The 14,987-nt window shown below is 37.7% G+C and overlaps 1 protein-coding gene across 1 annotated transcript; it reads right to left on the bottom strand.

Annotated features, from left to right (window-relative positions):
• Window positions 1-349: 349 nt before the first annotated feature.
• On the bottom strand, window positions 350-13,801 carry ube2ql1 (ubiquitin conjugating enzyme E2 QL1). The gene is made up of 2 exons (XM_066690934.1): window positions 12,286-13,801; window positions 350-3,836 (listed from the first exon to the last, which is right to left on the bottom strand). Exons 1-2 carry the CDS (start codon window positions 12,982-12,984, stop codon window positions 3,705-3,707), a joined length of 831 nt encoding a protein of 276 aa, XP_066547031.1. The 5' UTR covers window positions 12,985-13,801; the 3' UTR covers window positions 350-3,704.
• Window positions 13,802-14,987: the final 1,186 nt, after the last annotated feature.

The following is a 14,987-nucleotide window of genomic DNA, read 5'->3' as shown; positions in this document are numbered from 1 at the left end:
TCTATAGTGAACTATTTTCTATATCGAATTTCATGATTGTTGTTGTTAGTAATAGTGTCATTTTTGGAAGAATGGATTACTGGCATCTCAACTCAAATAAATTCAGAATCAATATATACTTACAACTAACAATGAATAAATTATAATGCTAATAGATCCTTCTTGGGAAATATGTACTTAAAATACATCAAACATAAAATTGGCCACTTAGAAAGTACAGCAAACCACTGATTTTATCTCTGCAAGTAGCTTTGTCATTAATTGTCATGAATTACATTAATTAATATAGCCAGAACATTTTGAAGAAATTATGGAAAATAATTGAAACAATGAAATACTTAACTGTAGATTTATATAAGCCTGTAACTTTATTGCACATTCCTGTTTGATTTTTGCTCTAATCTAAACCTGTGATGTTGTGAGGCAAATATAACACCCCTTATAACTTACAGTTTATTTCTTACAATGAAGACAGAGTTCTAAATCACCCAGACACCAGACTTCATTTGGTTCAGGTACATTTCATTCATTTTGTTTTCTGTGAGAATACCCGTGACATGCTCCAAAAAGTTCATTTTGGCAAACCACAAATAAATTAAACACAAAAAAATTCATATAATACAACATGACAGAACACAGCATAGGACATTAAAACAAAGAACACCCCCCACCCACCCCCAGAAAAATCAAATAAATAAAAATAAGAAGCATTTTTTTTTCTTCTCCTTTTTAAAAAACAAGAAAACTAACAATCACTGATTACATGCAGATATAAGGTAACAGAATCATCTCACTTGTTTCAGACAATTAGTTTAATTTGTTTCTGCAAACTACCATTCTAAAGTCTATCACAAAAGTTATGCTCCTAATCCAACAAACACCCAATTTTCTGATATTTTGTCTTTTTATTATAATGAATTGTATTATAATATTCCCTAACATAGGTCCTTAGAAACACATACAACCACTTTTGGAATGACAGGTTTCATACAGAATCTGAAAAAGACCTGCTGTATATTTAGATACCAGATGCTGCCTGAAAATTGGCTATTTTCTGCTCCGCGGCAAACCTAATAAAACTGGAATTCTACATTCTATTCCCATGACAAAATTATGCTCATGGTAAGACACTCTTCAGGGTATTAAAAAAATGAAAAACAGTAGTTCAGTCTGAGGTTTGTATAGGCGAGAGACATTACTTATTTCTCATTCAAAGTCTGGTGGGGGGATGGTTTTAATTTCTACACAGGCTTTTTAACTGTAACATCAAGAGTGGATGTTTCCACTAAAAAGAAAGATGATCTAATGTTCTCTGTATGCGTCGTAAGGGAAACGTTTAATCCCAGCCTTAATTTTAATATAAATGAATAGGATTCCTTCGTCCTTTATCTCAAATCAGTCCGTTATCTAGTACAGTAACACAATCTAGATCAGGATGGGTAAATGAGTAAAGAAAGTGGACCTCATTAGTGGGTGCTCACCTAGGGGAGAGGAAAACGCATAACATGAAATGGGGGAATGGCTTTGATAAGAGAGTTTGGGGTCACTGATGTTTCCCTGGGAAGGTTTCTCCTAAAGATCCTGGGATTATTTGGGGAAGGGAAAGATATCCCCTCTCCTCTTTGGTATTGCCCATGCTAGCTGAGATCTGTTTTCATATTCTTTCTGTTCAGATCGTTAGCGGGCTTATTATCACTAAACATGAAACCTACTGTTGGAAACATAATCAGTAATTGGTTACCATTCTAAATAACATTCGCTGAAAGACATTTTTTCTTTTTCTAGTTATGGAATAAGATTCTGGTAGAGATTAATCCAATTATGCTTTTTTTTTTTTTTTTTTTCTCTCCATACAGGGAACAAAATCAATATTAACAGTTAAAAATGTTACAAAATGTGCTGCCACGTTTTTAGTCTCTTTCTCAAAAACAAATCATGTACTTTTGACCTTTCCTTTTAACTGTAAATGACTGATTACATAATTTCGTTCTGCAAGGAGGGATGGTACAAACGGGTGCATGCTATTCAACTTCTTGTAAATCCAGTTTAAAAATGCAAAATAAGCTATATCCCTACCAACAGATTGCTTAGTAGCCTGTGAAGTGCATTACATATGTGTTCTGCCATTAACTAAAACTATACAAATCTGGAAAGTGGTAAAAATGCAACATTCCCTTTAAAACATGAACCAGTAGGTCCACATAAGACCTAAATGCCACTTTCGTAAACCTATACACTGATGGACAGAATTGTAAATGTATATTTGTGGTTTAATCTGTTGTACAACTGGATGTAGAGTTCACTAACAAACAGGACTTCAGAATGGCCACCCAAAGTGATTTTCGCCTCTTAATGCTATTAAATTGAGCAAAAGCAGCAAACCAGTTTGAGATTCAAGTCAAATGAGCTGCATTCATGATATTAAATGATATCTACACCTTAATTGCCTTTGTCTTATCACATGTAGAGGGAATTCTTATTCGAACGTTCCATTTTAGTACTTGCTTGAAATGAGTATCACTCCGCAAATTAGTCACATGCTCGTCAGCTCTCTCTTTAATGCAAGCACAGTCGGGAGATAATTTACACAGAGACACAAGTCAAGGAAACCGTGAACAGCCCAAAAAACAAATTATGTGGAGCAATAAATAACAAATCTGTGTTCCGTAAAAGTATAAAGACATGGTTTCATACACCTATTAAATGTCAGTTCTCCATATAGTTGTTGAATGCGAAACAAATAAAAAAAACTTTAACACCTTATTGCCGCCAAAACGCATCCCTTCTTAACCTTGCCTCTGAGAATGATTATACAGAGAACTGAATTTGTGATTTATAACCACCCCCTCACACACACACTCACACACAGGGGAGGCCTCACAAAAACTCTGCCATCTGGTATCCAAATGATCAGCATTATATAGCACAGGTCTTTCTCCAAATACATGATAGTATCAACAAAGAACCATAGATAATCGCCATTGGGTTTTGTCTTTACAGTACCGCAGCATAAGCAACATTTTGTGTGATTGTTTTTTTTTTTTTTTTTTCTTCACTGGAAATCAATGGCCATCTACACAACATGGTGATGTCTAAATTTAGCCACACGAGAGAGAGAGAGAGAGAGAGAGAGAGAGAGAGAGAGAGAGAGAGAGAGAGAGCACAGCTCCACATAAATTACAATCTTCAAGTTGCATTGACCTGTGAAAAACAGCACAGCAAAAAAAAAAAAAAAAAAAGAAAAAAAAAAAAGTGAACCTCAGACGCACTGCCTGTCTATTAAATATTAACGGCTTAATTTGCATTTAAATGAGAGGCGCAGGGGTGGATGGAAATTTTGATGCCATTTAGTGCAGTGCATTGCTGGCATAGAGGGAGAGAGGCGGGCGAGAGCACACACAAGATGAAGTGGGGCAGGTGAAAGGTAAGGGGCAACAACTTGACATCAGCAGAGCTATCTGTTTCCGGAGAGCCGTATCCAGTTTTGAAACACAATCCACTAAAGGCGATATTTAGCTGTAAACACATCTGCTCATGAATAAGTTAAATGTCACCACGTGCTCCGCAGCACCTAGATGAGAGAGCACTAAAAGAACAAAGGATGGGAGATGCACAGCATTGAGGACAGGATGGTAGTTTTTTTTTTTTTTTTTTTTTTTTTTTTAGAGTCTGGTGGGAACGCGCACAAAGGGAGCAGGGCCACGTCAGCCGTCGGACACGGGAGGGGACACCCAGCCGTATTTCTCGTGGGTCTTCACCAGGCTCTTGAAGGTGGCCTCCGCTTCTTTGCGACTGAAGGCTTTCTTCGATTTGCCAGCTTTCCTGCAGATGCGGCCCTGTGGGAACAGAGAATAACAATAAAGGCATGTCAGGGGCGACCCTTGCACAAAAACATCGCTTAAGGTGTATTTCTTTTGAGGTGTCACCATTTTGGTGGACACGCTGAAATTGGAATGGAATAAATGCTGCTGTTTAATATAATTATCCAGACAACTAGTTAATGGACACTAATATTCCTCTTTCTTATCCATCTCCTGCTATTGGCTGTTTTTCTTTTCCATTAAACATACCTTTTGTGTAATTATAGCAGACTTTGCTGCCTCTTTCTCTTGTTTGTTTTACTTTGTTGTACTTTGGTACTGCATTCCCATGACTTGTTAAGCCTTATTACCATAAGCATAGCTGACTAGAGCTTAGAAGTTCTGAATGCAATTCATGAGGTTTAAATCGACCAGCATTGTGATTCCTAACCTGGACGCTCTAAAAGAATCTCTCAACTAAAGTGCTTCTGACAAATGATTTTGCTTTCTAATATAAACTATGGTGAAACTGCAACAATATCACATCATTCGGATATAGTTTGTCACAGGCTGTCTTTCTGGATATTTTGTATTTTTACTGACAACTGATTTGTTATGTAAATAGTTACTGTAAAACACCAGGTACGAGTGAAGACTGACAGTTGAATTTATTTATACAAAGGAAGATAGTGTATGCACATTTGAACTCGAAATGTTCTCGTAGATGAAAATGGACATTGAACACTACTTTTGTTGAAGGGTTTACTTTCAAACTGAAACAGTACACTCCATTGAGAGGCATTCCTCCAATTTGTCTTGAAATTGAACACAACAATAACTTGGTTTGGGCAAGATTGAACAGAATCATTATGTAAACTTGTCGTGCTACTCTTGTGCAGAACAGCTAGAATTGATGGACTTGAGAAAAGCAATTTGTTACGAGGTCGGTCTGGGACAGCGGCCAGTTCACAAGCCTATGGTAAAGCTGCACAGACAAAATGAAGTTTCTAAGGAAATGACATAATTCTTGTGAACTGAAACTATAAATAAAACTGTTTCTCCGGCACAACACTTTCACATAAGAAGGATGTGTGACAGATTTTAGCAGAGACTTAACAAAGAGACTTACCATGGCAATGTGGTGAGAAATGTCTTTCCTTAAACATGAACACGATACAGACTTAATAACATTCCCTGAGGTTTAACATCTAGTAAACTACAGTTGCTTTTGTGGACACAGGGTTTGTGATTGTGTTTATTAGTTTTACACACAGTTTTACACCGATTCTGCATTAGATTTGCATTAAAGACACCAAAACCTTTCCCTTTTGTACATTGTTGCTTTCTCTCCACATTTTCATGACACCTCTATGAACATTAAGGTGATTGCAGCCACTACATTACATTACCCTCAAAATAAAAGGTATTGACATTGTAAAATGAATTAATTGTGTCTTCCTTATGCTTATCAAAAAGAACAGTGGAAAAGAAAAGAGAAACAAGCCTCTTATGTAACATAAATCTAAGACAAGATGCATTAAATTCAGAAATGACAGGTAGCTCAGAGGAGAGGAGTGTTATTTGGAATTTCTTTAGCCAAATCAAATGTCATGTCACGAACAAAACAAGAAAGACAATTTATCAGCTGTGAATAAGCTGACGAGGGTTTGATAAATGCAAAATTGAAATTAAAAAGCGAATGTTCATTCTTACGGTGATAAAAAAAACTAAACGAAATGTACAGTAAATTAGGAGCTTTAAAAACATGCTGCAGAAATCTGGCACACTAATTAAAAAGTTTGCGCTTTCATGTCAGCCTCTTCATGTGAGACTGTGACAGGCCTGTATTGATCGATGCAATTTCTTATCATTGTGGTTTTGGCACAAAAAGAAAGCATGTTATCTTAAGAAGGGTCTTCATTTGAAATTGATTGCTGCTATTTCTTATCTGAAATTGCCAAGTAAATGGTATGCATTAGTTGGATTAAAGCTATACGAAAAGAAACGGTGTAGATCGGGGAGCGTAAATCCCTCTTCTCGAATTGCAGTGCCTATAAAATGGCAGATAAATCATTCTCTTTTTCTGGGCACTAAATTACATTCTTTCTTCGACAGACTACTTTTATAAGTACAGTGTAAAAGAATGCTAAAAGTGCTTGTACTGATAATCAATATCTACTGATTTACCCTGACCGTGTACAATGAAAGAATGGGACTTAGGAGCACAGCAGGACTGAACAGACTAAATAAAACCATTTTCTGAACTGGGATTTTGTATTTCAGATTTGAAACTAGGGATGTGTGTGGAACAACATTAAATAATACATTAGAAAGTGTGTGCATTATTTTTCCTCACATACACAATGTGTTTTTATTTATTTTTGCTTTCATTTGGATTGATAATACTATTTTAAAGATGACATATCATATTTCGATCTTCCTACATTCTATTGATAATTACATCCTATTTAAATAACAGGACATTTTCAAATGAGATACAACCACGGTATAATTTCCCAGCTACCTCAAAGATTGGCTGTTAAAAATTAAAAACACTAAAAGGACTCCCTGAAAATAAATACATATTGAATTTCACACATTGCCAAAATTAAATGTACATGTTATATAAACTGTGATGTATTACTTAATTGATTTTTAAATAGATAGACTCAGGTAAGCTGTATTTTCCCCATAAGAAACAGCAGGTACTTGTTTAGAAGCACTGAAATTTCAACAGTGCAGTGAATATTTTATCTCCACAGATATATATTCTCAGGACATATGATTGAAAGTTATTTTTTTTATGTCAAAAAACACTTTTCCAGTTTTTGTGGGGGCTGTGTTTAACCTAATTGGCATACTCTTGTAATATAAGTTCATACGCTTCTCTTAAATTAGCACATATTGCTGCAAGCTCTACAAGACAAGACAATGCAAAGGAGAAAATGAATAGAATATGTCAAATTAAATTGAACTGAGAACAAACAAACCAAAAAATAAATAAATATTTAAACAGGAACAGAACAAGAACAATTTTCAGTGAAGGTAAAGTGGTGAAATTGAGACAAAAACTGAATAAACATGACCAAACTGAAACAATACTCTATATATATATAGAGATATGTACAAATATATTTGTAAGATATCTTAAGATCTTTTAACCACCACATCACCGCTGTTCTCTTGCCTTGTAACGAAAACAAATCAAGCATCATTTCATTCTGCCAGGCATAAAATCAAACCTGATGCTTTGCTTTTTGATTCTCCTTTTTTAAGTTGTGCTGAAACACTCATACTAATGGGTTTCACAAAAAGCCAATTACAATCTAATCAACTCGTGAAAATGCCTTTCATTCTAAGACCTCCCTTCAATACGAAGACGACTTTAAAGAAGCAAAATCTAAGCAACATATTTTTGTATGCATTGTAATGCACTGGGAATTTTTGAAGAAGCGACTACTTTGCTCAAGGAAGTGCAGGGAGGCAGGAGAACAAAGACAGGGATTTTGGTATAAATGAAAGTATAGTTTTCCTGTTTTATTTGTGAAAATATACTTTTAGAGTCTATTACTTTATGTTCACAATTCACTGTGCTTTTCTCCTGAGGATAAACTATTAGAGAATATACTAAACTAAAGTTAACCAGTTACGCTTTAGGTACGAATATACACTGTTATAAAGCTTTGAATATAATGAACGTGGATTTTAGTGGATTGAATTTCAAGAAACTGTCCCACACACTCTGGATTGCATTTTCTAGTTAACCAAATGCATAAATAAATAATTAATTGCAGGGAATTGAACTGATGAATTTATGGTGTCTACAAATAAGAATCAACATTATAGAACCTGACAATGTGAACAATGTAACCCCCTGTGTCAGCTGACCTGTATATGAAGGGGGTTGGCCTTATAGATGAGATTATTATTTGACCTTAACAGGGAACTTGTTGGTACTTTTAACCACTGACACGTATTGAATATAATTTATCGAATCTAATTCTGAGATTTCCCATTCCTGAGAGTGACATGGTTTTAATTAGATGATATTGTATTTTAACTCTGGAGGGTCTCCTTTGCAGACCTCCCACTCCCCAATATAATTCGGACCCCTAATTGGGGGTGAAACCCTTGCCCGCTTCGGACAATAGCAGCTCTCAGGTTTCGGGATGACACAAGCGGGTTTTTACATCACCTAAGTGACCATGCTGGATTCAATTTATTCGCTATTTCTGATGGCTTTTGTTTCCCGGAGAAACACAATATACCAGAGCTTTCCTCCCCGATGCCTCTCCCAATTGTCCCGCAAGGTAACCCAGTAAAGCAGAGTTCAATCATCCCCGGCCACGGCCACAATCTGCATGATTTTGAAGAGTGGCTCAGACTGTGACTTTTAAAGCTCACCTTATGTAATGTTATCAGTTCGTTTCTGTTTTTAGAGATGCAAGACCTACTCAATACGATTTACATAAACCCTGTGGACGGACGTTTACTTAGTGTCCTGCAAGAGGTTTCTAAAAATGGCTTTGCAGGTGCTGTTCTGAAAATCAGGCAGATTATTAAGAAAGCACAAAGAGTTACACTGCACAGTTCCTTTACTAGTACTTCTATAGCTTTACAGGGCTTCTTATTTCAATCTAAACCTTATTACCAATGCTCTTATATTTTGTAATATTTTGGACAAGGGCATCTGCTAATAAATAAATAATATTATTATTAATAATAATAATAATAATAATCTATTCTAATAATCTGTAATGGAGAAAATACCTTTCAAATGGATTTTGCTACCATCTGACAATTCATACATTTATTGTTGCTTTTACAGTGTGTACAATACATGTATCAAAACATACAAATATAAATAAATCAGTCAGGATTCGTAGTCTTTTCCTATAAACAAAATATCTATGAAAAGATATTCCTTAACAGAAGCAATTTCCCTCCTCCTCAGGGTAGGAATATCAAAGAACTGTTGTTGTTTCAATGTGAATGTTAGAAAGACAAAAATAGCCAGTTGATGCCCCAGGTGCTGTCAGATCATGCAGCAATTAATTCAGCCAGAAATAATGTCTGTGTTCAGTCACATGTATTGCTGGGTCTAGTTACCATTTTGAAGGCTGTGATGTTTGGATTGCATGTTAATTGAGATTTTGTTGTTGCTGTTTTCTGTATATTAATGGTTACAATGTAGGTGTTTCTGACATGATGGAAAACTCCATGTAGTGTTATGAAAGCACTAGTAAAGGACAGGTGGTGTGTTATCATAAAATCCTGCAGTTTGAGGTGCATTGTGGGTACTCTATATCCAGGTGTCAGTTTAGACCAGTTCATAGGGTTCACATGAACTGGACAGAACAGGAAAACATACATTATCCATCAGGATGTCTTTATTTATTTGTCTTAACTAAACCAATATCTCTAAAATATGTAATAAATCACCCAGGATGACATTATTGCTGTTAGGCAGTGGTTGTTAAGTCATTTTTAAATATAATAAATGTCTCTTTCCAGACTTATGTTTACCTTAAAGGGATGTACAGCATAACATTTCACCCATAACATAATTATGTGAATGACTACCTAATGTAAAGAATATGTTTATAATAAACATTTAGAAATGGCCAACTTTAACTTTTAAAATATTCACTGTTGACTGTAGAGCATTTACAATAGGAATGCACAAATTCTGGTCCCGGTTTTAAATGAATCTTTCAACCTTCACTTGTTAAGATGAGAAGATTCTAATTCCAAATCATCTAAATAAATACTATATAAGACTAGTTAATAAATAGAGTGGTGAAAAAAATACAGTAACATTGCAGTGCATTTACAGTCTGAAAAGTAATTTATTTGGTCAAAGGTGAGTGCAACTTTTTTTTTTTATCATTAAAATAATACATTTGCTTTGATAACCCAAGTGGAATAGTGAAATATTAACCTGCACAGGTATTTAACTGTACACTGTACAAAATCAATACATATTGCTACATGTATAATGTTGCACAAGTAATTGAAGTTAAAAGGATAGTGATATCTGCAGAGGCAATGTCAATGTCAATATTTTGTTATTTCAGTTATGCATATTCTGTCCAATAACAGTCCCAAGAGACCTGTGTGGACCAATGTGTGGACATGCTTGCCTTTATCTGCATTACTGACATAAACAGCTTGATTTACATGATCATGCAAAACACAAAAATATACATATTTATATACAAAACAAAAAATGCTTTGCTCACGGCAGGCTTGAATTAAAATCATTTCTCAGCATTATCAGTGTAACACACTAATCTTCATGAAAACTCTTGTATCATAGTGAATTCTTGGGACTGGAGATGGTATAATCCTTTGTAACAAAATTAAATATCTACTTGATCTGCAAACGTATTTAGATAAAGACAAGGAATATTATTTTGTGTTGAAAAAGATACCGTATTCATCAGTCACATATGCTGTTACTACAGGAGTCAAGCCTGTACACATTCTCTGACATAACTGAAAGTGCAATACATTGTTTTAATCATGTTAGGCAGTAAATGCTTAAAATAAATAATATAGCATTTAATACGTTTAAATACCTGCCTCACTATGCTTTATTAGATGTGAACAAAGTTATTTAAAGCACTTCACATACACTATAATATTCCATCAACATCTCTTCTAGGAAGCTTACTGCAAAAAGGCCCTAAAAATACCAAAACACACACCAATTTAATTTAGCCTGCTTTCATAATATTGAATGAGAAAAACCGTTTCAATTAGTGAGAAGGCCCTTGCACTTTCATTGTTTCACCAGTCTCTCGCTGCATTTTAATATACTGTTTTCTGTTTGGATAGAAAATAAATTATATAGCATATCAAGATGAAGCAATGCCGCCAACCTGAAAGGGTTTAGAGACAGAGCTCCAGCTGCTTATTTTAATAAATCACTGGTTAGTCTTTGACAGTGAAAGATGGAAAATAAATTGCTGTTGCACTGAAGCCCTGATTAGGAGAGAGCAGTGGCGATGGGATACATTTGGCGGATGTTTTCTAACCTTGCATCTATATAAAATGTGAAAGTGAAGGGTCAATCTTTTTGCTCCCTAAGGATTGATGTGTCTTGCCCTCTCTGTCTCTCTTATTAACAGTGGCGATGAAATAGTTCCCTTCTCTCAAACCTTCACATTAAAGGCCAACAAATTCAGAGAAGCGAACTCTCAACTCATGGCTGTGAGATGAAAGCTGTGATTTTAAAGTACAGTTTTAAAATAAATGTATTAAATTTGAATAATATATATATATATGCTCAAATTAATCTGAATATATATACATACATATGTTTACATATATGTATATATATATATATATATGCATGTATATACATGTATGTATGTATTTGTATATATATATATATATATATATATATATATATATATATATATATATATATACAGATTAATTTGAGCATTAACCACCTGACTTAACATTCTTCTTGCACAGTAGGGGTCGCTGTAGTATTAGGAGGTCAAACGTTATTATACAACCTTCACTCAATATAATTAGAGAGAGCAATAATGTATTTGATTTACTTCCAGCTGGCACCCAACCGATATGTTCAAAAATGGTCAAACTGCAGCTTTAGGTGGAACATTGTACATGCACACTGGAAATCTGTCTATTTTGACATAAATAAATGAAATAGAATGAAAGAACATGGCATTTAGAAAATAGAAAATTAAATGAGAGAGAGAGAGAGAGAGAGAGAGAGAGAGAGAGAGAGAGAGAGAGAGAGAGACCTTTATCTGGGATCTTTTTTTTTTTTTTCCTTTGGAGTTGCCTGAAATAAGCTGGTCCTGTGCTGGTATGAGCCAGACTTTCTGTGAGTATTAATATTCAACAGTACCCTGGAAACACTGTAATAAATCTGTGTACTTTAGGTACCTGTACTTACTCCAGGAATGCCATTTAATATTCATTAGGGTCATGAGAAAAAACGTCCCCTGTTAACTGGTAAACAAGCTATCTGCCTATTTATCTATTTCTCTCTCTATCTCTCTTTAAGAAAACATACACAGAAATCATCTCGAGAGACAGAGAGACAGACAGAGAGAGAGAGAGAGAGAGAGAGAGAGAGAGAGAGAGAGAGAGAGAGAGAGAGAGAGAGAGAGAGATGATTTCTGTGTATGTTTTCTAAAACACCTGTCCAATTGCAATTGTGTCACTGATAATATGACATTCGGGCTCGTTCTCTATTCTGTGAAGACTCTCAATGGCCTGCATGTAAAATAACCTCTTAGAAAGTCCCCCAGTGCTGAAGGTAAGCGGGTTAACAAGCTGATACTCTGTTTAATTGATCCCGGACCGAGTTCGGGCAGCCGGGCAAGCACATAATTGCACGACCAATGAACGGGCTTCCTCACCTCACCAGCACGGCAGATGGCAGCTTAAGCGTCGGCCAAGTTGGCACGCAAAGACGGCGCAAAGCACCAGCGGGTCTCACCTGTCCTTTGACGAGACTGGCGGCGAACTGTCTCATCACCGCCTCCACCGTGTAGGCGCTGGACCAGCCGCGGGGGGTCAGCAGCTCCATGCAGATGGCCCCTCCGTCCAGGACGTAGCCGTTCTCCAGCCTGGGGGTCAGCACCCGCATGAAAGGCGGGGAGAAGGGGAAATTGTCGGGGAAAGAGATGTTCAGCAATATATACTCGGTGTTGGTCTCCTTCATGTCCTGCCAGAGCGCCGAGTCCTTGTCCACCTGGTGCAATTTGACATTCCACTCGAAAAGGTTGTCGTCGGCCAGCTCCACCGTGATGAAGTGGTCAGCCAGCCTCTTGATCTCCTGCAGCTCCTTCATCAACCTCCTCGTCCTGACCTGGGTGCAGTGCTGCCGGTGGGGCACCAGGGGTGGCAACGAGGTGCTGCTCGCCTTGCTGCCTCCTACTGGTTGCTTCTCCTTGAGGTCCTTGCCCTGCTTGTCCTTGCCAACTGGCTTGTCCTTACTGGATGGCTCCGTTTTCTTGGCCTTGATCTCGGGGGGGTTGAGGATGTTGCTGCTGTCGTTGCTGGTGTTGCAGTATTTGATGTTGTTGTTTTTCTGGTTGCCCTTGCTCCCCTTGAACGAGCCCTGGTGGTGTTTGGGGTCCTCCGTGTCTCGGTCGTGCAGCCGGATCAGACCTATTTTCCGGAGAAGAGTAGCCATGATCACGTTTGCTGGTGTGGGGCTACACAAAATGACTACTTTAGTCGATCTGGGGGAGGGGTGGGGGGGGGGGGAAGACAAGTGAAGTGCCGTTGCCTACTGCAGCCTCTGGAGATGACCACTGTGCGATTTCATTCAGCCTTTTGGGACTGGGTGCATCGTTTAACAATGGGATCCGAAGGAAAGCACCAGTGCCATCTTTGGGAAACGCAAGGCACACGGTCTGTGTCTGTACTCATGCAAATTGTAACAAATGTGCTCCCTCACACAATCGAGATGTTCAGCTACTAAATGCCACAACCAGCGCGATGCAATCCTCTGCTCTTGGTGGTTGCAGCAATGTGGACAGGGTCGGTTTTTGCAGCTGCAGTTTTGAGGCTGCGGATCCCACTCACTTGCTCCAGTCGCCGCTTTGCATGCAATCCTGGGCTAAAACAAGACTTATTCAGCTGTCCCGATGCAAGCCAACAACAACAACAACAAAACAAAAAAAAAATCAATCACATCTCATGGTACTCGATTTCTTTGTCCCAGATGCGGTTTTGCAAAAGAACTTACCCCTTGATGATAACCATACGTCCTATTTGGGATACAAACGTCTTTTGTCTTGCTTATCCGGGAAGATCAGGCTTAGGAAAACACACACGAAATAGGTATAAGGGGTGGGGAAAGATGCTTCTCCTTAATCCACGGTCTCCCAGCGATGTGACATTGCAGAGGTAGACCTTTGATGTGACTGCAGCTGCGGCAGCTCCAGCACTAATGCTGCTCGGACTGAACCAATGTGCTAATCCGGAGCTGTGGAGGCGCACAGGCACGTCTGAGACGCACGACGTCACTGGCCGCTGCTGTACCTGGCCCGCATGAATAAACATGGCCCAGGCAGGGAGTCACATGCAAAAGGGGGCAGGGTGTTGTGTGCATCAGCTGTGTTGTTTGAATAAGGCTTAAATAGGAGGTTTTGTTGTTTGTTTGTTTGTTTTGTTTCTAAACAGCCCCCCCAGTTCAACCAATGGGAAGCTCAGAGTCTATTAGGGAGGTGATCCAATTAACCTAGAAATTAGGGGGGCAGCTCTGGCACTGCAGTCGCTGTCCAACGTTTTCAGGAGCTCAATTCGCTTCGTTACATAACATACTTTTTTTCGGGGGGGTAATCATATGCATTTTTATTTATTTTTACATGATCACACTAATCAAGAGGAGTGTGACATCATTGATATGAAGTATAACAGTATAACAGTGAGCACGATTGCTGCTAGAATTAAAGCAAATGCAGGATTGATTATATATACGCCGGCAACCTTCAAACGATTTTCATTATTTTAATTATTTAAAATGTAGCTGCGTCAGAATATTAATTGCAAATGTGAGCAACAGACACATCATGTTTAAGTGCGGAGTGTGTGGTCATAACAGCAATGGCAAAGCGAGCAGGCTAGTTTCCGCATGCCATCCAAACACTTTGCAAATCAAATGAACTTTGCCTATGTCTTCAATAATAACGGAGTACGGGGTCGTGAGTGAAAGTGAGAGCTGCATGACAATAGGATGATATAATACAAGTAGGAAGCAGGGTAGCAAAATGCGCATGATGCACATGCTTTATGCTTGGAAATAGGCTAGTCTGTAGGCTGATCTCCCATAATTAGGGAGATACCATTCCAGCAACAGCTGACTGTTTCTTTCCATCTGCCTCCAAGATTAATCACATCATTTCCTCCAGAATGAATCAGCTTCAGCTCCTCCAGAGATCAATAATGAAGTGCTTCTCTATAGTCAGAGGAGGACATGTTCACAATAAACTGAAAATGTGAATCCCTATTCCAGCTCCTAGCCATAAAAACTTTAATACAATCCATTCAATAACATATAAAAGAGCCTTTCCAACCCAAAGGCGCAAACAGCAAACATTGTAGTTTCTTAAGGCTCAGCTTGAGACAGAAGTCTTCCTGTTTCACCTGCTGGGTTCTTGGCTCAATTAGTATGAAAGAGAAACCCCTGCC

Source organism: Amia ocellicauda, chromosome 18 (assembly GCF_036373705.1).
Source record: "Amia ocellicauda isolate fAmiCal2 chromosome 18, fAmiCal2.hap1, whole genome shotgun sequence".
NCBI classification, from domain to species: domain Eukaryota; kingdom Metazoa; phylum Chordata; class Actinopteri; order Amiiformes; family Amiidae; genus Amia; species Amia ocellicauda.
This window is presented reverse-complemented; position numbering and strand designations above follow the sequence as displayed.